At 54.2% G+C, this 22057-nt stretch overlaps 2 protein-coding genes across 7 annotated transcripts in view; one reads left to right on the top strand and one right to left on the bottom strand.

Moving 5' to 3' along the window:
• NUP98 (nucleoporin 98 and 96 precursor) overlaps positions 1-4628 on the bottom strand; it is a 73362-nt gene extending 68734 nt beyond the window's left edge. Inside the window, exons 1-2 of one of the 4 annotated variants that reach the window (XM_084842166.1) lie at positions 4427-4628; positions 3605-3802 (exon numbers count right to left, since the gene is read on the bottom strand). The gene's annotated coding sequence lies outside the window, so the exon portion shown is untranslated. The remainder of the gene's footprint in view (positions 1-3604; positions 3803-4426) is intronic. The other 3 variants (XR_014788916.1, XM_084842165.1, XM_084842167.1) reach the window with 3 other exon arrangements.
• Positions 4629-5734: 1106 nt separating this feature from the next.
• PGAP2 (post-GPI attachment to proteins 2) lies at positions 5735-17014 on the top strand. Of its 3 annotated transcripts, none has more exons than XM_084842172.1 (6): positions 5735-5818; positions 6690-6864; positions 7409-7661; positions 8100-8194; positions 13981-14089; positions 15118-17014. In XM_084842172.1, exons 2-6 carry the CDS (start codon positions 6700-6702, stop codon positions 15246-15248), a joined length of 753 nt encoding a protein of 250 aa, XP_084698298.1. In that variant the 5' UTR covers positions 5735-5818; positions 6690-6699; the 3' UTR covers positions 15249-17014. The 3 variants fall into 3 exon arrangements, with proteins under 3 accessions (XP_084698298.1, XP_084698297.1, XP_084698296.1); XM_084842171.1 differs by having other exon boundaries at positions 8100-8206; XM_084842170.1 differs by lacking the exon at positions 15118-17014 and having other exon boundaries at positions 8100-8206; positions 13981-14716.
• The last annotated feature ends 5043 nt before the right edge of the window (positions 17015-22057 follow it).

Genomic DNA, 22057 nt, shown 5'->3' with positions numbered 1-22057 from the left:
GGTCATGTGGAGATTTGTACTGAGGTGTCACCAGGATGTGAATGACATCCAGCTCCATCCCTCATTTTCATCAGATGCAGGTGAGGCTGTGGCTGTCCTGAACCAGTGCTTGGGCACAGTAATGGACTTCCCCTCAACCTGGGGGAAATGTGTCATCAGCCCCTTGTGGGCGCACTCCAGGCTGGGCTATAAAGTCACAAACACGGTGGGGACTCTGGCAGAAGCAGTGGCAGCAAAGGGGTGTGGTGAGGGACTGTGGCATGGGCAGTGGGGTTGCCTTCCTTTTTCCTGCCTCTATCACTCTGTGATGAGAGAGCAGTTTTCACACGAGTGGGTTTTGGGGCTTCAAGCAACCTCTCTGGCTTGAAGTGCCTCTGATCAGCTTTGGCTGATATGTCAGCTGCGACCTTATCTGGATGGATTTGCTCGGTCACACTTACCCATACTCTGGTAACTTCCCGTTTGGACTATTGAAATGCATTTTATATGGGGCTGCCTTTAAAAACGGTCTAGAAACTGCAGTTGGTCCAAATCAGGGCCAACTAGGGTGGCATACAAATGTCGGAAGTAAACAAAAAGTCTCATATCCTGTCATATTGAACTATATAGTCTAGCAGATTCAGGCTTGCAAGATCCACAAACTGTGGGTCCAAGATAGTATACAGTTTTCAGTAATCAAGTACTGTTGAGTATGTTTCCCGCCTCCCAGCTGAGCAGAGCAGGGCAGAGGAAGCTGCTCCAGGGACTCCAGAAGCAAGCAAGCTCCCAGAGAGCGAGCGATCAGAGTGAGTGAACAGGGGGAGCAAACAGGAGCTGGCCAGGGGATTTGCAGTGGCAGAAGAGACAAAGGAGGCAAAGGCAAAGAGTGGGGCTTTGTTTTTAACCTCCAATGAGTAGAGGACCAGGCACAGGCTACTCTAGAACAATCAGAAAGCTAGACACAAAAACGAAGACTATGGAAGGACAAGACTCTCCAGTGGTGGTGACCTGTAAGGGGTGTGCCATGTTTGTTTTTTTGCCTGAGAAGAACATGGCCACCACCTGCAACAAGTGCAAGCTGATCACACTGCTGGAAGAAAAAGTAAGAGGACTGGAGCGGTGACTGTCGACCCTCCAGGGAATAAGAGAACACGAAGAGTTCTTGGACAGAATGGTATAACTACGGCAGCAAAGCGAAGTACAGGAGCTAGAAAAGCAACAGCAAGCTGAGGAAGAAGAAGGAAATGCTGAGGTGAGGAAAAATGAAGTAGAGGATACTCCTTGGAAAAGGGTGACAGTGAGGAGCAGAAGAACTAGAAGACACTGCACCAGTGGAGGCAGTGGAACTAGAGAACCGTTTCCAGGTACTCAAGGATGAGACTGGAGGACAGCCTGCAGAGGAAGAATTACAGGGGAACCTGCATGAGAGCGAGCAAGAGGCTGAAGGTCAGCCAAGCAGAGGCGATGAAACCCAGGCCTACAACAAGAAGAAGAGAAGAGTAGTAGTGTTAGTGGGAGACTCCTTGCTGCGTGGGATCGAAACCCAAGTATGTCGCGAAGACCCATGGACTCGCCAGGTATGCTGTCTTCCAGGAAGACAGATTAGAGATGTGACTGAAGGGTTGTCTGCACTCATAAAGTCCATATATGAGAGCCTTCCTGAAAAGGCAGCAGAAGGAGGAAGTTGTAGGAAGAAAAACTAAAAGAGCAAGAGGCAGGAGATTGAAAGAACGCGACACACAAAATCAGGAGAATCTGAAACATTCTGTGCCACTGGAACTATGCCACTGATACCAAGTTCTTCACATTGGAAGATGACCTTGGGCCACCTGCAGTTCAGATACCACCTGGTACTCCACAGAACATTAAGGCAGATACTCAGGACCATGTGAATGGGAGGAATTTAATCATCAACCCAAGGGGCAGCAGACACATGATGGTGGTTGGAGACTCCTCCCAGCAAGGGATGGAGGCCAGTGTATGCGGACGGGACATTAGCTGGCCCAGGAGGTGAGTTGCCTTCTTGCAGCATGTGTTGAGGATGTGACGGGAGAGGCCACAAGACTCACTAAGCCAACCAAGTTCTATCCTGTCCTGCTGGGAGAACAAATGATACAAGAGGAAATATTGAACAGAACTCTAAAGACTATGAGGCTCTGGGTAGGAGAGTGAAGGAACTGGGGACACAAATGGTGGTTTCATCATTCCTTCCTGTTGAAGGTCAGAGTTGGTAGGGAAAACAGGATATTGGAAGTGAACAGATGGAAAATTTGGTTTTCTTGATCGTGGTCTACAACACTAATATGAAGGGCTCCTTGGAGAGGGATGCACTTCATGGGACTGGGAAGAATGTGTTCAGCAGGAACCTCACAAACCTGATCAAGAGCACTTTAACTCTGGTGGCTGGAGGTAGAATCTTAGAGCTAACTACTGACCCAGATCTTAAGGACAAACATATGAGGGACAAAGGAGGAAGCAAGACAATGGAGGTGGAGCCCAGTAATTTGTAGGTAAATACAGCAGGGAACCAGGAAGGTACATCTACGGACAGGTGTCTAAATGCTAATGCACAGAGTATGAAAAATCAGCAGGATGAACTTGAAATCCTGATATGGGATGGTAAGGATGACCTCACAGGTATCACTGAGACTGGGTGGGATTTGTCTTGTAATTGGAACATAGCAAATGAAGGGCCTATCTTGCTCTAAAAGAATCGATCAAACAGAAAAGGAGGGAAAGCTGCATAATATGCTAAGAATATACACACTTGATCATCCCAGAGTGCAGGACATGGAATAATGGGCTCAAGTGACAGGAAGCCAGATTCCAGCTGGGCCCAGTGCTCTTCAACATTTTTATGAATGACCTGGAGGAGGAGGAGCAGGGAATGCGGATCAAATTTGCAGATGACACAAAATTGGGCAGGATAGCTAATACTTTGGAAGACAGAAACAAAATTCAAAGTGATCTGGATAGACTGGAGTGCTGGGCAGAAAAGAGAATGACATTTAATAGGGATAAATGCCAAGTTCTGCACCTAGGAAAAAGAAACCAAAGGCACAGTTACAAGATGGGGGGGATACGTGGCTCAATAACACTACGAGCGAGAAGGATCTTGGAATTGTTGTCGATCACAAGCTGAAGATGAGCCAACAACGTGATGTGGCTGCAAAAAAGGCAAATGCTATTTTGGGCTGCATTCATAGAAGCATAGCTTCCAAATCCCAGGAAGTACTAGTTCCCCTCTACTCAGCGCTGGTTAGGCCTCATCTGGAGTACTGTGTCCAGTTCTGGGCACCACGCTTTAAGAAGGATGCGGACAAACTAGAGAGGGTTCAGAGGAGGGCAGCAAAGATGATCAGGGGACTGGAAACAAAGCCCTATGAGGAGAGACAGAAAGAACTGGGCATGTTTAGCCCTGAGAAGAGAAGACTGAGGGGAGATAGGATAGTGCTTTTCAAGGACTTGAAAGGTTGTCCCTGAGAGGAAGGCCAGGATCTCTTCTCGATCCTCCCAGAGTGCAGGACATGGAATAACGGGCTCAAGTGACAGGAAGCCAGATTCCGGCTGAACATCAGGAAAAACGACCTGACTGTTAGAGCAATGTGGCAATGGAACCAATTACCTGGGGAGGTGGTGGGCTCTCCCACACTGGAGGCCTTCAAGACGAGGCTGGACAGCCACCTGCCAGGGATGCTCTGACCTGGATTCCTGCACTGAGCAGGGGGTTGGCCTCGTTGGCCTTGTAGGCCCCTTCCACCCTGCTCTTCTATGATTCTACACCTGCACGGAGATCTATGAATGGAGACCCTGTTGAAAGCATCTGGGTAAAGAGGAGGAGTGAGGAACAACGATCTTGTTTCCTCCAAAAAAAGAGGTTAGACTAGCTCAAGCTCCAATGGTATTCAGGGAAGCTGCAAAACATTTTTATTCCTTGAACGATGTGTAATCGTAAAACTGAAGCGTTGCCTCTGGGTTCTTAACGGCTTAATTCTGCCTCAGTGCTTTTGCTAGTACAGTAAACTGCGCTGTGGGCCGTTGCGAGGGGCCGAAAGGTGGCCTCGAAAGGCTTCCATGATTAGGCAGCAAATCCACTCAGAGGGGTCGCGTCCACTCGGACCCCCCAGAGCCGCTCGCCAGTAGCTCTCCGAATCTTTAGCGAAACGACGCCGGCATCGACCGGCAGCCTCCGCCCGCTCACGGCCTGCGTTGCCCGAGGAGCCCGGCCGAGGCCCCCCAATCCCGGGCAACGCCGGGGCAGCGCCCGGCCGCGCGCCGCGCCGCGCGAGCCAGCGGAGCCCCGCCGGACAGCCGGGGCCAGGAGCGCGCGGAGCGGGGGCGCGCCCGGCGGTCACGTTATCCCGCGTCACGCGCTCGGCGCTGCGCAGAGGCCCGCAAGAGCCGCCGCCGCCGCCCTCCTCCGCCCCGCCCGCCCGGCCGCCCTTACTGCGCTGTGGGCCTGGCGCGGCGCTCCGCGAGCAGAAGGGGCTTGGCCCGGCCGCCGCCGGCCGCTCGGAGTCAAGCGTCCGCCACAAGGAGCCCGCCGCCGCCGCCGCCGTCGCCGCCGCCGCCGCCGCCTCGCGCGAGACCGAGACACGGGGGGGAAGTGCGTCACAGACGCTCGTCGGCCGGCCGGCCGCGCGCACGTCGACGACCCACGCTTGCGCGCCGCCGTCAGGACGCTCGGGGTCTCTTGTTGGCTCGTCGCTCCCTCCTCGAGGCGCTATTGGTCCGCCATCTCCTCGGCCGCGTATTTCCGGGGCGCGCTGATTCGCTGTGGTCGGGGGCGGTTCTGGAAGCGCGAGCGCGCATGGCCGACACCGCCCAGCGCGCGCCTGCCTCTTCTCTGACGTCAGGCGCAGAGGTCGAAGTAGCGGGTTCCGATTCGCCGGGAGGCTGATCGGGCGGGTTGCCGGGCGGCGGCGGCGGGAGCGCGCGGCGCGCGGCCTCCTCGCGAGGGCGGGCCTGCGGGGCGCGGGAGCTGCGTTAACAGCGTTTCTCCCTGGAGGGGCGGAGCCGGCTGCGTCGCCTCCGCCCGTGCGGACGCCCCTGGTTGCTGCGGCGCGCTCCGGGGAGGCCGGGGCGCCGCGTCACGCGCGCGGCCCGCGGCGCCCCTCCGCGGACGAGCCGCCCGCCCTCGCGGCGCCGCCCCAGCCCGCGGAGCGCGGCGCCGGGCGCGCCAGGTGAGCGCGGCGCGGGGGCCGGCCCGAAGGCCTCGCGCTGCCCGGGCCGCCGCGCCCCCGAGGCCAGGCGCGCGGAGGAGCGGCCCCGCCCAGGACCCCGCTGGGGCCGGGGCGCCCCGGAGCGCGGGGGGCCGGGCCGGGCCGGGCCGGGGCGGGGCCGCGGATGCGCACGCCCCGCGCCGGCGCCGCCTCCGCCTCCCGCCGCGGGGCTCCGCCGCCGCCGCCGCCGCGGCCGGTTGCGCGCCCCTCGAGCCGCAGCTCCCGCCGGCGAGCGCCCTGCTGCGGCGGCGCCCGGAGCGCCGAGGCAGTTCGTACACGGTGAGCGCCGCGCTTCAGTACGTGCCGGCAGCCCTTTCCGGCCGCGGCTGGTGCGCGAGCCCCGCCTGAGCCGGGGGCGCCGCCGCGCGGCGGGAGCGGCCGAGGCCGAGGCGGCAAGGGCGCTCTCGGGCCGCGGGTGCCCTGCGCAGCGGCGGGCGGCGTTCTGCGCCGGGCTCCGGGGGGCGCCTTGCTCCGCCTTTGCCCGCAGCCCGCGGCGGAGCCGACGTGCAGCGGGGAGGCGTCCGCGCGGCCCTTGTTGCCTCCAGCGGCGCGGAAGGCGAGCCCGTGGCCGGGCTGCGTGCGGAGAAGCGGCGGTCGCTGCTCGCGCTCCCCCGCAGGTGAGTCTGGCGCTCTGCGCCCGGGCGCCGGTTGTCGCTGCCCGCCTCTCGTTCGCGGGGCAGGTGACACCAGGAATCCAGCTGGGCGGGGTATCTAATACCGTAGAAGACGGGAACAAAATTCGAAATGACTTTGGTGGGCTAGAAAGCTGGGCAGGAAATAACAGTGGAATTTAACCAAGACAAGTGCAGAGTTCTTCATCTGGGAAAGAGATCAAGTGCCCAGGGGGAAACCTGGCTGCACAGTGGCACACGTGAAAGGGGTCTTGGAGTTGTGGTTGATCGCAAGCTGAATATGAGTCAGCGGTGTGATGTGGCTGCAAAGAAGGCGAATGCAATTTTAGGCTGCATCAATAGAAGTATAGTTTCTAAATCATGGGAAACAATAGTTCCACCCTACTCTGCTGGTCAGACCTCACTTCAAATACTGTGTCCAGTTCTGGACACCACACTTTTAAGAAGGATTCGGATGAAGTGGAACAAATTCAGAGAACAACAATAAAGGTGATCAGGGGGCTAGAAACTCGGACAAAGGAACCTTCCTAGGGAAGTGGTAGACTCTTTGGTTGCTGGAGGCATTCAAGGGGAGGCTAGATGGCCATCTGCCAGGGATGCTTCAACCTGGATTGTCCCCTAACAAATGTCATGGTTCTATAAAATGTAATAAAGTAATTCTGAACTCAGTTCCATGGGGAAGAACAGAGATGTGTGCAGCACAAAAGCCCTCTTTCAGTTTCTGACTAATTGGATAAACATCTGGGATGTTTTTCAGACCTTTATCCACAGCCATGCAAAATAAGGGGAAAGCTCTTCCCCACCCCCAGCTTCTAAAAGAAATGTGAAGAAAAATATTGTTTTTCCTCACGTGTAGGGTCAGCAGCATGTTCCAGGTGCCGCTGTTTTTGGACCGGGACGGAGCCCTCTTCCGGCTCCGCTTTACCACCCTGGCAGTTGGGACAGTGTGCTGTCCACTCTTTGGCTTCCTCTTCTGTGTGATCTGGTCTCTGTTCTTCCACTTCCAAGAAACCACAGCCACCCACTGCGGCGTAAGTCCTATTCAGATGCCTGTGTGTGCATGTTTATATTTAGGGATTACCTTGTTTCTCAGAGGTTTGGAGCGGGTCACAGTACACGTGTGAGCTGCCCTGAGGAGTCTTTGTTATAAGGCAAAATGAAAAAATAAATTTATTTATTCAAATGTATATCTTCCCGTTCGGCCAGAAATGGTGCTCGTGTCACATCTGATGGGACTATCCCATCAATGCTAATAAAGTTCAGATAGGAGCACTGGGCTGACAGAATGCTGGTGAATTGCAAGTTGCTTTGGAGCTTCTGCAAGGAGAGGAGTTGGGGCTCTCCTGTACCCCTGTAGCAAGCAGGGCCTTGTGGTGGGCCAGCAGGGGCTTTGAAGAATGGAGCTGCAGGAGGAGCAGCACACAAGGCACCCCCATCTTGAACCCTAGTTGTAAATGCTCCATCAGGAGCACAGCATCATCAGAAAAAATGAGTCTTGAGAACAGGAGGTGCCTCTCCAAGGCAGCAGGTCCTGGGTGAATTAATGCTGCAGGAGGCATTTCTTCTTCCCGGCAGGTCCCCAACTACCTCCCCTCCATTAGCTCTGCAATTGGTGGGGAGACCCCCCAGCGCTACATCTGGCGTTTCTGCATTGGGTTGCAGTCGGCCCCCCGCTTCTTGGTGGCCTTTGTCTACTGGAGCCACTACCGGGGCTGCCACTGCACACGCTCCTGGTACCTTTGGCTGTGCAAGGCAGCCTTTGTATTCAGTCTGCTGGAGAACCTTGCCCTTCTGCTGCTCACCTACGTCTCCTCCTCTGAGAACTACAGTAAGTGTCTCCTTTGAGAGCAGACAGCGCATGCCTCCATGCTTATTTGGCTTCCTGGCAGAAGTCTGTCTTCCTACTTGTGGCTTCCCTCCCTCTGCCTTTGAGAGCTGGAAGCAGCACTGCCTTGTGAACAGTTTGGAGAGTGGCTCTGCCCTCTGTGGTGTGAATGAAATCCTTGTGCACGCTCTTGTCTAGGCTGTTCTTCCTCCTGCCTTGCCTTTGCTCCTCCCTGGTCTCCGCTAGGTTTTTCTTATGCCGCTCCCTTTGATATCAGCAAGGGTTGCACCCTTTGTCTCCAGCCGTTTGGCTGCAGAATCAGCCACTGCTTTCATATGGCTTTTGGTGCCTAGAATTGGCTTCCCGTTGCGAACAGCTGGATCCTCGTGGCTGCCGCCTCTTTGTTCACCATTCAGATCACCTCTTCTCTTGTTGCTGCAGCCATCCACGAGATTGCCTTTATCCTCTTCATTGTTTCGGCCCTCAGTCACATGTTTCTGACCTGCATTTTGTGGCGAATGACTAAGAAACACACAGTAAGTCCTGAGGTATGGTACCTACTTTCTTCTCTCCTCTTCAGTGACTGGGGTGGGGATGGTTTGTAGCTGGCGGCCTTGTCTGCTTGGTGTTGGGTCTTGTAATGTAAAAAACAGCTTTACATTTCCATGTTTGTGCTTCCAAAATATATCTGAGGCAGAAACCAGAAAGGGGCAAAATCCACGTTGCGAGACACAGGGGGTGCGAGTCAGGCCTAGGTTAAGCAAAGCTCCTGGGCCCTTCCCTTAGTCTTCATTTTGATTTTGCTGGTGTTACAAAGATGGATCTTTATTCTTTCTTACTGTTTTTCACTTGTGGGTCCCCTTTCCTGCAAGGAGCCTGAAGCAGCATTGTAGCCCTGTGAGGTTGTTTTGTCGAGAGGGAATTGCTTGCCTAAGGCTACCTAGGGAGCTCCAAAGCCAAAATGCTCTGGCCGCTGGGCCCACTGGTTCTTCCCCCTCATTTTCACTTTTGTGAAGTGCTTCACAAAACCGCGTCGGGATTTGTTCAGTGAGAAGTGCCATATAAATATTGCTCTTAATAGTCTTTGTGTTTGCTCTCAAGTGATAGGATACCATAATTCCTACTTTGCAGACTTGGGAACTGAGGCCGAGAGAGTTACCACCCCGCCCTGTGCATGTTTGTGTGGGAGTAAGTCCCATTGTGTTGTTTGAGGCTTCCTTTCAGGTGCCAGGGGGTGTTGCCTAGTTACCCAAGACCATGCAATGATTCCCTGGCAAAGGTGAGGGTTCCGCTCAGAGCCCCCTGTAGGGAACGCTAGCACTCTGCCCTTTGTGGTGCACACTGGCCATCCTTGGCCACTGGACTTTTAATTGGGATGGTATTTGTGGGAAGGGGGGACACATCTGTTTTAATAGTAAATGTTTAATTCTTTGCTTTGTTTTGGAAAAAATGGTTTATAGTTTATTTAGCGAATTCTTAAACTGCACCTCATTCTTCTGCATGCAACCAGTCCTGAGTCCACAAGAGAGAATGAGGATGAACCAATTTGTTGCTGTTACTGGTGCCTAATCACTAGAAGGAGAAATCTTTCATCCCCTCTCTGCTCTCAGGTGTGTGAGGTCTGCTCACTGTTGACTTTGCACTGAGAACTGAGACCTGGTGTTTCTCTGGTCAGCTGAAGCGTATCCGTCTCTTTGATTTTTCCCCCTCGCTGGCCGCTCGCCTGCCCGTTGCCCCTGCATGTCAAGAGATGGGAGAGTGGCGGGCGCTGGTGGTGAGTATGAAGACTCGCCACCAGAGGGCAGCATGTGTTTGTTTCTTGGCCTTCTAACGGTCATCTTTTGGACTTCAACTTCTCTTGCCTGCTCTTCAGCTTTACTTGGCATCACATAGCGCTCATAGCGTAAAGAGGCTTGGTTTCCCCAGGAGCCACCCCAGAAACCCAGGGGTGAGAGGTTGCGCACATTCAGAGGCATTCTTGCCAGCCAGCCTGCAGGGGCAGAGAAAGTTCATCTTGGCTAATGAACAGTCACGTTGGCAAGCAGCACAACCTCTGTGCAGTAGGCAAAAGCTCAGTTTGGATGGGAGCAACTATACTTTGGATACCAGTTGCTGGGCAGCTAAAGCGGGAGCGAGCAGGTGCCCTCCTGTCCTGCCTGTGGGCTCCTTGGAGGCATCTTGTTGGCCCTTGTGGGGAACGGGATGCTAGACTGGACAGGCCCCTTGGGTCTAGCCCAGCAGGGCTCTTCTTACATTCTTACACAGGGCCCCAGGACAAGAAGAAATCTGTGCTGTTGGCAGGAAAGGGGGAGATGGGTCCTGGGGAGGTTGGGCAGCTGAGGACTGGGAAAAGGCACCAGAGACGTGGCTGAAGGAAAGAGGTGGATAAAGTCTGTGAAGAGGAGACCTGAGGAGAAGTTAGGTGGAAGACAAATGGAGCTGAGAAAAGGAATGGTCAGGGATGAGGGGGGATGGTTGTGTTAGTGTGTGGGGAAACCTCATCATGTCCAGGGAGAGGAGAGGCTACAGGCTGTGGAGAAGCAAGGGGACATTAGGGAGTGGGGAGCCCTCGGCTTGAGCACCAGTGGGGCAGGGCGGGAGGTCAGAGGAATTTTCACCCAGCCTGCGCAAACGAAGTGGCTGCTGTCTACCCCTTCCTGTGTGAACTTTTACATAACAGATTGCCTCTTGTGTTCCCTCTGACTGCTGGTTCCGCTCTAGAGCAGAAGGGTTGTGTTTCTCACACCTACCGTTTAGCAGCTCTTGAGCCCAGCAACATGTTAGTTGGAGCCCTGTACTGTCAGTTGGCAGCCTCTGAAAGGAAAGGCACAGACACAGGAGAGGGTGAAGGAGGCAGCGAGAGTTGGTGGCGGACTGGGTGGAAAAGCAGAGAGCAGAGCAGCGAGCAGAGATGAGGCAGGGCAGGAAAGCCACTGGACACAGAAAGATGGCTGCTTTAACATGGGGACTATCTGGCTGAAATGGACATAGGAAGCTCCTGAGAGGCGACTGCGATTTGTATCACAGAGGCTCTTTTATGGAGCTTGTAGTCAGGCATTGGCGTTCCGTTCTCCACCTGAATCAGATGTTTCCAGAGGGTTCCTCCTCTTGCGTCCCTCTCTTTCCCTCCCCGCTTTGCCCTGCTCAACTCAAAGCTCTTTTTTTTTGTTCTTTCCGAATCTGGGCTTTCCCCCTGGGAAATGTTTGAGTTTCTCCTTGACGAAAGCAACTGAAAACAGTTGCTGCAATCTAAATATTCTTACTGTGGTTTGGAGTTTCTGCACCTCGGGGCACGGTGGTGATGGGGGTGCAGGGTATGCATATCCACGCATGGGTGGCCCAGCCCATCTGGTAGGAAGTGAGGCCCTCCCCATTGCTGCTGTCTGCGCATGTGTGATGGTACAACAAGCCCTTTTCTCCATTACAGCTCTCAAGTTTCTCTCCTTCCCTATCTGTTCCCCCTGCGATTTCCATCCCCCCACACGCAACCTTAACACTGCTGCTACATTCCATTTCCTTCACAGACAAGGAAGTCAAGCTGAGCAGTGGATGATTCGGACTTCTCTGGTAGTAGCAATAGCGGCGTGTGGGCAGTGTTTGCCGTTTTGCATTGGTGGGGGTTGCGTTAAGCCTGGCAATGCTGTTCCGGGGTTGGCAGTGTTTCTGAGTGGGGGGCCCATTCTTCAAATGAACTGTGGCTTGGGCTGCAAGCTTGAGTTGTACAATTGATGGAGCGAACACCAAGCTGAGATGGTGTCCCTTTTCTCCTCCTCCTGTGTTATACAGGCCAGTGGAGGCATCAGCCCATTCCTCTCCTTTCCTTGCCAAGTTTGACATCAGGAGCTGCTTTTCTTTCCCAAGCTAGCCAGTGGGTGGCTGTGTAGGATGGACATTTCCTCCGTAACAGGGAGAACTGCAGGCAGCGCTCAGCTTAAATCGCTGTCCATCCATCTTGTGTGCTTTGGTCTTCTATAAAACTAATGGGTCCAGAATTTGAGCCTTTTTACACGAGGCATTTAATGTGTGCTCGTGATTCCTCAGTCACAGTAGTTTGTGGGTGCTTTACATGACATTGTCATCCTCCAGGGCCTCTCCCGTCCTTTGGAACCATTGTAGCGTTTTTTTTCTAATGGGGAAAGTTGGTATTTTTGTGAATGGCGGCATGAACCCCTAGCGTGTTTGAACAGTTCTGCTATACCACAGAAAGGCAGAGAAAGAAACCCCCCAGAAAGAAATACATGTGAAGGAGCTGATCTTTATCACACAAAGAATCCAGAAGCAGAAGCCTTGGTAAAGTGGCAGGTTAAACGCCTCAAGTAGAGAAGCCCTTTGTTTTGTTTGGAATCCTTTGTAGCCCTTGTGGGCCGCTGCGATATTGTAGGAAACTTGAAGGCTGGCCTTCCTTCTAGCAGCCTCTGTTTGCTCATTTTTGTTTCCTCTGGCATTTGGGAGAGGTCCTGTCCCCTTCCTGGAGGAGACACCCTTATTGAGAGGTCAGTGAAACAATAATTAATTGGTTTAAAGCTAGTGGTTATCTGTTGTGAAAAGACTGCTTGCCTTCCCACCCAAAAAGGAGGAGGCGAGCCTGCTCAGTAGTGGAGGGAGGCAAGAGGGAGCTGTTTTGGGTACTCCCGGATGGGGGTGATACCTGCCTCTGGGGTCCCCAACATGTTGCCAGTGGGCACCAATGTGCACACGCCTTCGCACGCACCAGGCTCCCTGCTTCTCCTGATTTTCTTAAACTTTTATTTAAAAAAAAATTAAAACAAAATTAACTGGGAGGCAGGAGGGTTGCAAAACCAAGTACCAGCATCCAGAGCTGCTTCATCTTTATTTCCAAGAATAAAGGGCCCAGGAAGCATTCTTTTAGCCTCTCCATTTGCCTTCTAGGAAATGGGTGTTTTGTGACTGGCCATGGTCACCAAGGGATTTTGTGAATGGGAAGTCTGCCTCACAGCAGCCATTTTGTGAAAGCATCCACAGTAAGCTCTCAAAACTCCCAGATGTGCCCATCAGCCTGAAAAGGTGACTTCATTCCACCCGGCCTTGGATTACCAAGTTCTGATCCAGAGATGGCTCATCCTGGGCTACATTTAGGGGACGGGCTCCACTTTTGCTCCACTCTTGCCCTCTGCAGCTCCCCACGTGCTGCAGGTTTCCCCACCACTGATGCGCCGGTGTGTGGTTGGGCTGTGCAGCTGGCACTGCAGGCTTCCCATTTGGAGCACAGTGTGCCTTGGAGCAGAGGAAGTGCTCCACAAGTGGGGAAGTGCTCCTTGGCTGCCCTTGTGGAGTTTGGCCTCCTTGATCCCCCTCTCCTAAAGAAACGGGCAGTCTCCTGCTCTGACAGCTCCCACGTTAACTCTGGTGAGCTTGGGGATCTGTGTGTATTGGCATCCCATGTTGCCTTTGAAATGGCCAGGCTTTTGCAGATGGATGTGCTGAGTTCTGGAAGGGTGGGAAGCCCCCGTTATCTTCAGGGCTCGTCTTTGTGCCACGTCAACTTCATGTGGTGGCTTTTGCATGTTTGTACCCTTGTGTGATGAGAGAGACATGTGGCCCCTACAGCGTAAGATAGGGTGAATGCCAGGCCTTGCCTTGTTAGGGGGGCATGCTAGCAAAATGCAGCATATGCACCCTGGTGAAGGGGGATGCCTTGAGTAGGCCTCTTGTGATCTACTGAGCATGGCTTGAGGAGGAAGGCTGTCCCGTCTGCCTCTCCTCCTGTCCCCAAAGTGGTTTCCGGCAGCCTCAGCAGCTCCTCTCCAGTGTGGTTTCCTACTCCTTGCTGGGCTGGGGCCTACTGGGGAAGCTCCTGGGACCCAGGGGCTCCTGCCAGCAGCACCTAAATGTCAGAATTGCCACAGGCAGCACTCGGGGCCGGCTGGCCTGCCTGCCAGCCACGTGGCCCAGGTGTGCCAGTTTGAGGTCAGCCTGGGAGGGGGGGGGGGTTGCTTCCTCTGGTCCCGTCCTATAAATATCTGGCTCTTGTCCACCTCTATCATGTCATCCCATCTTACTCACCTTTTCTCTAAGCGAAACAGCCGCAGACATGGCAACCTTTTCTTGTAGGGGAGTTGCTCCAACCCCTCGATCATTTGGGTTGACCTTTTCTGCACCTTCTCCAGGTCCACAGTATTGGTTTGGATCTCTCCTGACGTTCCCACTGCAAGTTCCAACCATGAAAGGAGGCTGCTGGCTAAGCCCCAAGGAGTGCCTTATCAGGCTGTCCCTGTCTGGAAGCTGAGGAGGCAGTGGGGTGCCCTGCGGCAAAGGTGGGGCGGCAAGGTTCCCTGACCTGGCCTCCATCTTTCTCTTGCAGGAGCACAAGTCCTACAAGTGGAAATGGTGGCTGTTTGTCTTCAACCTGCTCACGTTCTCGGTGGCTGTGTGCTTTTACTTCCGCCACAACTGGTACTGCGAGTCTGGAGGTAAGACAGCATTGGCTCCACCCTGCCACCTCCGTCTTGCCCCTGAGCCAGTAGCGACGACGACTCCTGCTTTGTGGCTTTTGCGCAGCCTTCCCCGTGTTGAAAGCACCCTGCGCGCGCCCTCGGCACTGTTAGTAACTTGCGAACAGAGGCCCAGTTCGACAGTGATCGAAACCCCGTCTTTGGGTGTAGATTTGTCCGGCAAGGAAGGTGTGGTGGGGCTTGCCTCTTATTGCTGGTGCTCTGTGAGGCCACCAGGAGCCCTGCCCACGTGGTTGCATCATTTAGGGGAAATGCTCGCTGATAAGCAGCTTGTGGGTGGCTGGGAAAGCCCTGAAAGGGCCCCTGTGTGCAAGGCACGTGTGTGTTCTGCATTTCTCTGGGGTGTGCCAGGTGAACATGGAACTGTGTTCTTGGCGTGGGATTCTGCTTCTGAAGAATCCTGGCTTCTGGTTTATTTTAGAAAATCCAAGTTTCTAGCTAGCCCTTATGGACAAATAGAGCTTCTTCGATGTATAAGGAGCGCTTTGTAAAATTTCCAAGCTGTGGGACATGGAGGAGATGATGAAGGCTTGGATAGTCATATGCAAAGCTAGGAAGTGCCTGTGTGGCTTCATGTGTGGTCTGTCCCTCTATCATTTCACTGGTCTGCTGTGATCTGTCTGGGCTGCATGTTTTCCATGATCAGTCATAGAATTCAGCTGTCATAACGTTCCATTTCAATTGGGGTGGGGAGGCAAATGTGTAGGGCTGAAGAGAGAAGGGAGGAAAGGTGAGGTCAGCAGGGCCTGCTGAGGTCTCTCCAAGAGACATGGGACTGACCAGGTGAGGCCATGGAGGGGCCCAAGCGTCCCTCCCCTGTGACTTCGGCTGTCCACAATCAGCCTGCTGGTTGAGCTTCCCGCCTTTATTCTGGGTTGCAAGAACTGGGTCGTGTTGGTGCAGAGTTCAGATCCTGCGGAGCCCCCTTTCTCCTGACTGTGTTTTAATATCCCTGTGGGGCATTTGTTTTTGCTTTTCCTTCCTAGTCTATACTCTCTTTGCCTTCTTGGAGTACCTGGTGGTCCTTTCCAACATGGCCTTCCACATGACTGCGTGGTGGGATTTTGGCAACAAGGAGCTAGTGGTCAGCTCCCAGCTGGAGGACAAACGCTTCTAGCAGAGACCTCACCAGCCGGACAGCTGTAACCCTCCGGAAGTCTTTCTGGTCCCTAGGGAGGAGCCAGGGCCTGCTGCAAGCTGTGGAGCCTTCCGATAGGCTCCGGAGCATCTCCAGAAGGGAGCCTGCGAAGGGGCCGAGAAGAATCCAGGGCTTCAGCCCTCCTGCAGCTGGCTGCTGTGGGAATGGGGACCACATCACAGGGGCTCTGGCTGCTAGGCAAAATGCAGACTGGGCTGACCAACCTCCAGATAGACAGGACATTTTGTCTTTTAAAAAACCACACCATAAATGCCATGCTGCTCACTCAGAGCAGGGAAGGAGTGGAAAAGAAGAGGCAGGTCCTCCCCCCCCCCCCTTGCAATGCTGCTGCCTTAAGAGTTGCAGCCTGGTGTGTGCGTGTTTGGTGATGGTTGCAAGCCAGCAGCTCTGAGGTGGCTTTCCTTGCCTATAACCTGAACTTGGGTGAAGAACGTAGAGCTGGGGTGTATGTGTGTGTGTGTGTGTGTCGTCATGGCTCCACTCAGCCCTTCACTGTAAGCTAAGCAGTTGCAGCTGCTCCTCTGTCCCTGTGGGAATGTCTCCCTTGCCTCAGGCAATTGCCGCCTGGCCACCTCTGGTCCATTGGGTTCTTTCCTGCCAGCCAAGCAGGCCAGCTCTGTTCCAGAAGTCAGTTGCTTTGCTGGGCCAAAGTGCCAAACCACAGGAACCCACGTTGAAAGAATGGGGCAGGGGAGAACCTCCTGAAAGAGCCTCTTGCTCTCCCGCCCCCGGGCTTCTGCACTCGATGCTCCCTGGAGGGAGCTGTGCACATTTCAGGAGTTGAAACGAGTTGGCGAGTTTTTCATGCTCCCGTTCTTCCCCTTGCAATCATGGAGGTGGTGATCCTGGTGTTGGGGGCTGGGCCTCCTCACGAATCCTTGCGCTCCTCCCAAAGGCGCCATTGCCAGAGGCTGCAGCGTTGGTGGTGGACAGCTGCTTAGGACATTTCCGGGGCAGCCGCAGCCTGCAGTTGGGCCAACGGGAGAGGTGCAGCTAGAGCGGGAGCGGGGCTGGTCTTTGTGCTGTGGAAAGGGTGTGCGCGAGATGTGGAAGGAAACTACCGTGGAAGAGAAATTGCTGGAGCTGGGTGTGCCCAATGGCAGTCACATGACTTCCCGTCATCCCAGCTGGGCTCGCTCACGTTCACACATTTGGTGATGGGCTCCCTTGCGGGAAAGGGACATCTGGGGAGGGAGCTGGCTTCCCTTCCCTCCTCTGCCCTGCTCACAACCCCTCAGGTCTTATTCCGAGCAAGGGGGAGCAGGAAGGCATGGCAGGATCACTCTCCAGATACGGCCTAGAGAATCCGGAGGCAACTACGCTGGATCCCTCACATCAGTTGGAGAGAAGGGGAACAGCAGAGAAGGGTTCCTGGAAGGGGGAGGAGAACTGTGAGTGCAGATGACTCTCTTATTCAGGTATGACCTTAAAGGTGACCCAGACCAGCATCGCTCACCCAGGGGAGGAGGTGGGGTGAGGCCGGCCTTTGGGGCTCAGTAGAAAGGAGTCCAAAGTCAGCACAGTGTCTCTGGCACCGCTTGCCCTCCTGCCTCTTTGATGCACAAGTCTGCGAGGTGCGCATACCATGGCCAGTAGTATGTTGATGTACTTGCATGCATGTGTGTGTGCGAGGGAAAATTTGTACTGGCAGATACATATTTTCATTGGATTATCCCCCACCCACCCGCTGCCAGTGAAATAAAGCACTGAATATTTTCCATCAATTCAGCTCTTTTAGAGTTGTAGATGTTGTGGGGAATCCTGCATGTCTGTTTGCCGACTTAAGCCAATTCTCATCTCTGGACCACCTTTCCTGAGAAGCTGTTTGGCCCTTGGTGTCCTCTGCAGGCACAGAAGTGAACAGGGCTGTGCAGCATCTGCCTCTGCCAGGTGGGTGCTGTGGAAGTCTGGTGTGGCCAGGCCAGGCTGCTGGGCTTGCCTGCTACGCTTCAGCTTATGCCTGTGCAGTTCCAGCTTGGGAGCTCCTAGGGGCAGCCTGGCCCCAAGGGGCCGCATCATGTCTGTCTCCCTCTGCTGGCACGCTTCTGTCTTTGTAAGCATGCACATGTGTTCTTCACTGAAAAATGACGTTGCACAGAGATGCCTCCAGTGTGGGAGATGCATGGGGTGGTGAGAGAGAGGGAGAGCGAGAGGAATGTTCAACAGCAGCAGATATTCCGTGCCAGATGTCAAGCATTGCAAATGTTTTTGGTGATTATGCAAAAGGAAGGTGGGGGAGGCTGCCTAGGCCCAGGTGTGATTCATTGCAGATGAGACAATCTGGCTTTTTAAGATGAAACTGTCTTGACAGGAGACCTGAAAACTCAGGTGTGCTTTTTTTGCCCTTCTGAGCCCTGCATACGTGGAGAGGAGGTGCTGGTGCCTGTCAGCCGGTTCTCTCTTTTGTTCCTGTCAGAGGAAGGTATCAGTCAATTGTCAGCACCACTGGAGGAGCACTTCTCTGTACTTCTAAAGCTGTTTGAAAGTGTCTCAGTTGTGCCGATCCCCCCCCCCCCCCCGTGAAACCACTTGGCAGGAAGGAGATTCATGCTTCATGCAACACACAGCTCCCTGCCGTGAGAAGTGCTGGCCTTAAATGTCTTTTGGTGGCTACTAGTCATGATGGCTATATGGAAGCCCCCATGGTTAGAGGCAGGGCACACTGACTATCATTTGCAGGGGTGGGAGCCTATCTGGCTGTGCTCCAGCAATGCTCTTCTGATCTAACTCATGATGCTCCTTGGGTCGGCAGTATTTTCATGGGGAGCAATGCAGCAGCTGGCCATCTGAGGGAGGCCCCCGTGATGGCTCACAGCTGTGAATGGACATCTCGCCTTTTCCACGTTCCGAGTTTTTGCTGGGCTCTGCCTGCATGTGTTCAAGCTTCTCCCTGATCCCAGAAGGACTTATTCCCTTAGAAAGCAATAGAAGCAGTTCCTCCTTCTGCTCAATTCTATGCCAGAAACTAAATACCAGGCTTGCTGTGAGGTGTGATGGTGAGCAGGTGGCTTACAAACCCCGCTCTAAAGACGAGGGAGGGCTCTGCAAGAGATGCTGTGCCCTTGCTAAGGGATACAGGGCTTGAGCCAGCATCCCTTCCCACAGGGGTTCCTGAAGAGAGGGGCCCTCAGCCTTGGGCTGTTGCTGCAGTCCTGAAAGTGCCTCTTGTTTGTGGCCATCTCTGGGCGGCCTTCTCCAAGACAGCAGCTCTGCTCTGCTGGGGCTTCAGTAGCAAACCGCTGATGTCATTTCATCTGAAGAATGTGGTGCCTCAGCAGAGAAACCCCCGAGAGGCCTGTGCTTGGTTTTGTGATGTGCCCATAGTGGAGCCTTGGGCTCCGTCCTCCCTGCTCTGCCCAGGCTGTTCCCACAGCCATGGCCAGTGGCAGCTTCGCTTTGGGAGGAAACACTTGTCGGGGCTGCGTCTCACACGTTTTGCACGGGGGTCCAGAAACCAGCATGTGCCATGCAAGTTGTATCAGTCACGGAAGGCAAGGGACAGGCTTCTGTCTTGTCCCTTTAAGGTGCATGGAAGTGAGGGGCCTGATCCTACCCTGTTACACGCATATTAGGTGGGTGAGTGGAGTGTACGGCACAGAGGCAGCTGCCCTGCACAGCTGTGTTCTGTACTTGAGTTCAGAATGTGGAGGAAGAGATGCCTTAACTTGTGGCTGCTTGGCTTCCACAGAGCAGAAGACTTGAGTTGGAACCCTGAGCACGCCTGCCTGGGCGTAAGCCACATTGAACGAAGTGAGGCCTATCTGACTTCTGAGAAGACATGGATACTAAGATTGCACGAGAACTAGGCTGCACAAGTCCTGTAAACAGGCCGTGCTGGCCTAGGCTAGTCTATGTCGCAAAGAGGCGGCACAAAGCCCAGCAGAACAAGCAGGGCTTGCAAGGGCATCTTGAGGGAATCCTCGCTCACTGCTCAGTCCCTTTCATGAATGGCCAAAACAAAGCACCCAGGCATTGAATGGGGAACCCCCCCACATGCTTCCAGTGTTTCTGTCACGTCGTTATGGGGAGGGCACTGGGCCAGATGCAGCTTTAGGGGCCAGGAAAACAATTCACTGACCAAGAGCACACAGGCTTTCTGAGGTGGTTGTAGTAACTTTCTGCTGTGTTGCTGCAGTAAGTCACTTCAAAAAGAAAATGTGAACGGTGGCCGCCCCTAGCTGTAGAAAAGGGTTGGACAAATTCATGAAGGAACGGTTGGCTGTTAACCATGCTAGTTATCTAAAACAAGGGAGCAGACGGTGGTGGTCAGCAAGAGAACTAGAGGCCATCTGTTCCTGCCATGAAGATGAACTTGCACATCGGCTGCTCAGTTCTGGAGAGTAGAGAATTGAACCAGATAGGCAGCTCTTAAATGGTCTTGCCTGGATAGATGCTGGTTTTACTGCAACAGACCAACATGGCCACTGCCCCCTGGAACCTATTAAAGAAACACTCTCTCTCCTACTTTGAAATGCCCTGCCTAAGAAGAGCCTCACCGTTGGTTTGGGTGGCGGTGGCTGACCTGTGCTACGCCTGCTGCCTTGGGCGTGAGCGCCACTGCCTCGGGAGCATCCCTCGCTCTGCGTGCACAGGGCTGTGGCCTGGCCCCTAGCAGCAGAAGCACGGCTTTCGCCTGATCTGGGTTTCTGGCCTCAGCAACTCAAATTCTACAGTTCCACTCTCCCTCAAAAAGCTGCATGGTGTGAAGGGAACACACGCTGGGCTCTCCTGCACTGGAGGCCTTCGAGATGAGGCTGGATAGCCATCTGTCAGGGATGCTCTGACTTGGATTCCTGCATTGAGCAGGGGGTTGGACTCAATGGCCTTGTAGGCCTCCTCCAATCCTACTATTCTATAATTCTAACACGGAATTGCTGCCCACTGTTGTGAGTTACCTCTGCCAGCAGTCAAGAACTGATGTCAGGGTTTGTGCCCCCCACCTATCCACAGTTCTCCCTCACCCCCTGGTCTTGTTTGGCCTTCCTGTTTTGGACACAAATTTGTTAGTAAAATCCCTGGCAGGAAAAGGAACAATGGGCTTCTGTGGCTGGAGGAGGAACTGAGGGCTGGCTGGCTACTGTTCTCAGGACACAAAGCAAATCCTCTGGCAAAGCCCTTCTTTTCTGCCCTGTGTAGGTGGGTGGCCAGGCCCTGGCCAAGCAGCCTGCCGTTGCAGTCCCAATGGCCATCAGCCAGTGCTCCCTATGTGCTGCTTTGCCCAGGCCCAACATCAGGAGCTCCAGGGGAAAGTCATCGCTTGATGGCTCCTGCCAGTCATCATCCTGTGGTTTCTAGAATACCTTGCTGTTGTTCTAGCCTCTGACTTTGGGCTGGTTCCCCCAAACAGCTTCTGGTTGTGAGCACTCGCTGCTCAGCAGAAAGAACTCTGTGTCTGCTCACAGCCGTTTTTTTTAATGTAAAAAAAAGAGAAAAGCTCTCGAAGCCAAGCAGTAGCTGCTGAAAGAGTCTGGAGCTTTTGCTCACAGTGAGACCTGACGCAAAAATAAGCCTGGTGCTTCCAGACACAGGTCCTTTGAAGCTGGCTGGGCTAAAGGGATAAGGAAGGGTGCCTGAACCCAGGAGAAGCTGAAGAAAGGGCAAAGAGAGCAGCAGAGGAAGAGAAAAATAACCGCCAGCGACAAGGGTTGTCTCCGGTGTCTGCAGGTTCTCTCTCGAATAAGCAAGCTACCCAGCTCCACCGCGGAAATGGCTGCTGCCCTCGTGGTCTTCCTCGGAGGCAGAGCACCTGCCTTGCATGCAGACGGGCCTAGGGTCGCTCCCTGCTGGCATCTCCTGGTCAAAGGGTCTCGGGGAGCCGGGAAAGGTCTCCGCCAGAGCCCCCAGCAGGAGGAAGCAGCTGCCAGCCAGAGGAGCCGATGCTCGGCCGGCAGACCCGGGGCTCGACTCCGCTTGAGGTGGCTCCCTATGTTTGAAGCTGTGTGGCGCTTCAGCAGCGGCCCAGGGAGGAAACGCCAAGGGGCCCAGCTGTGCTGCCAGCATGCTCAGAGGAAGAGGTTTCTTGATCTCTTGGCTAACAGCAGTGCCTCCACCCAGCCGGATCCTGTTGGTGCCAGGCTCCTTGCTTGCATCTGTAGCTGAGGGGAACTGAAAATGCAGTGTAAGCTCTTGCTTTGCCGTCCCAGCAGTTCCTACTTTGTAGGGACACAACTGCGACCACAATCTGTCAGAAGCAGCATCCCCCCTTCTCTCCCTGGTGTGCCAAAGGGCAGGAGTTGTCCAAAAGATCAGGAAGGTGGCAGGTCGCTTGAGGTGTGCACTATATTAACATTAGGCAGCTGTGCCTCTGGGGTGGTCATTCTTTGCAGGGTGTACACGTGTCATCAAAGGTTTCATTTGTTTTGGAAATGTTATGATAAAGGGCTGTAGAGCCCAAGGTATGTTGCAGTGTTTATTGTTCTTTTGGGCTGATCCATTTCCTGCACACTGGGATCCCCTTCTTGGTACCAAGTCAGAGCTCTGGCTGAAAGCAGCAGCTCTCCAAGATCCTGGAGAAAGGCAGAGCTCTTCCTCAGATCAGCCACAGGAGACCCTTTAGGTCAGCCTTCCCCAAACTGCCACCCTCCAGACATGTTGGATTGCAATTCCCAGCATCCCCAGCTAGCATGGGAGTTGTATTCCCAACATGTCTGGAGGGCACCAGGTTGGAGAAGGCTGCTTTAGGTGGCAATGCAGAGGAGAGGGGGCACTGTGAGAAGCCGGACGAGATGGTCCTTTGGTCTGATCTCAGGGCTCATCTTGTGCGCTTC

This window comes from Heloderma suspectum, chromosome 3, assembly GCF_057233095.1.
Source record: "Heloderma suspectum isolate Gila_16-S chromosome 3, 16-S_ref, whole genome shotgun sequence".
In the NCBI taxonomy this organism is placed as follows: Eukaryota; Metazoa; Chordata; class Lepidosauria; order Squamata; family Helodermatidae; genus Heloderma; species Heloderma suspectum.
The sequence above is the reverse complement of the archived record's forward strand: the minus strand, read 5'-3'. Positions and strand labels throughout refer to the sequence as shown.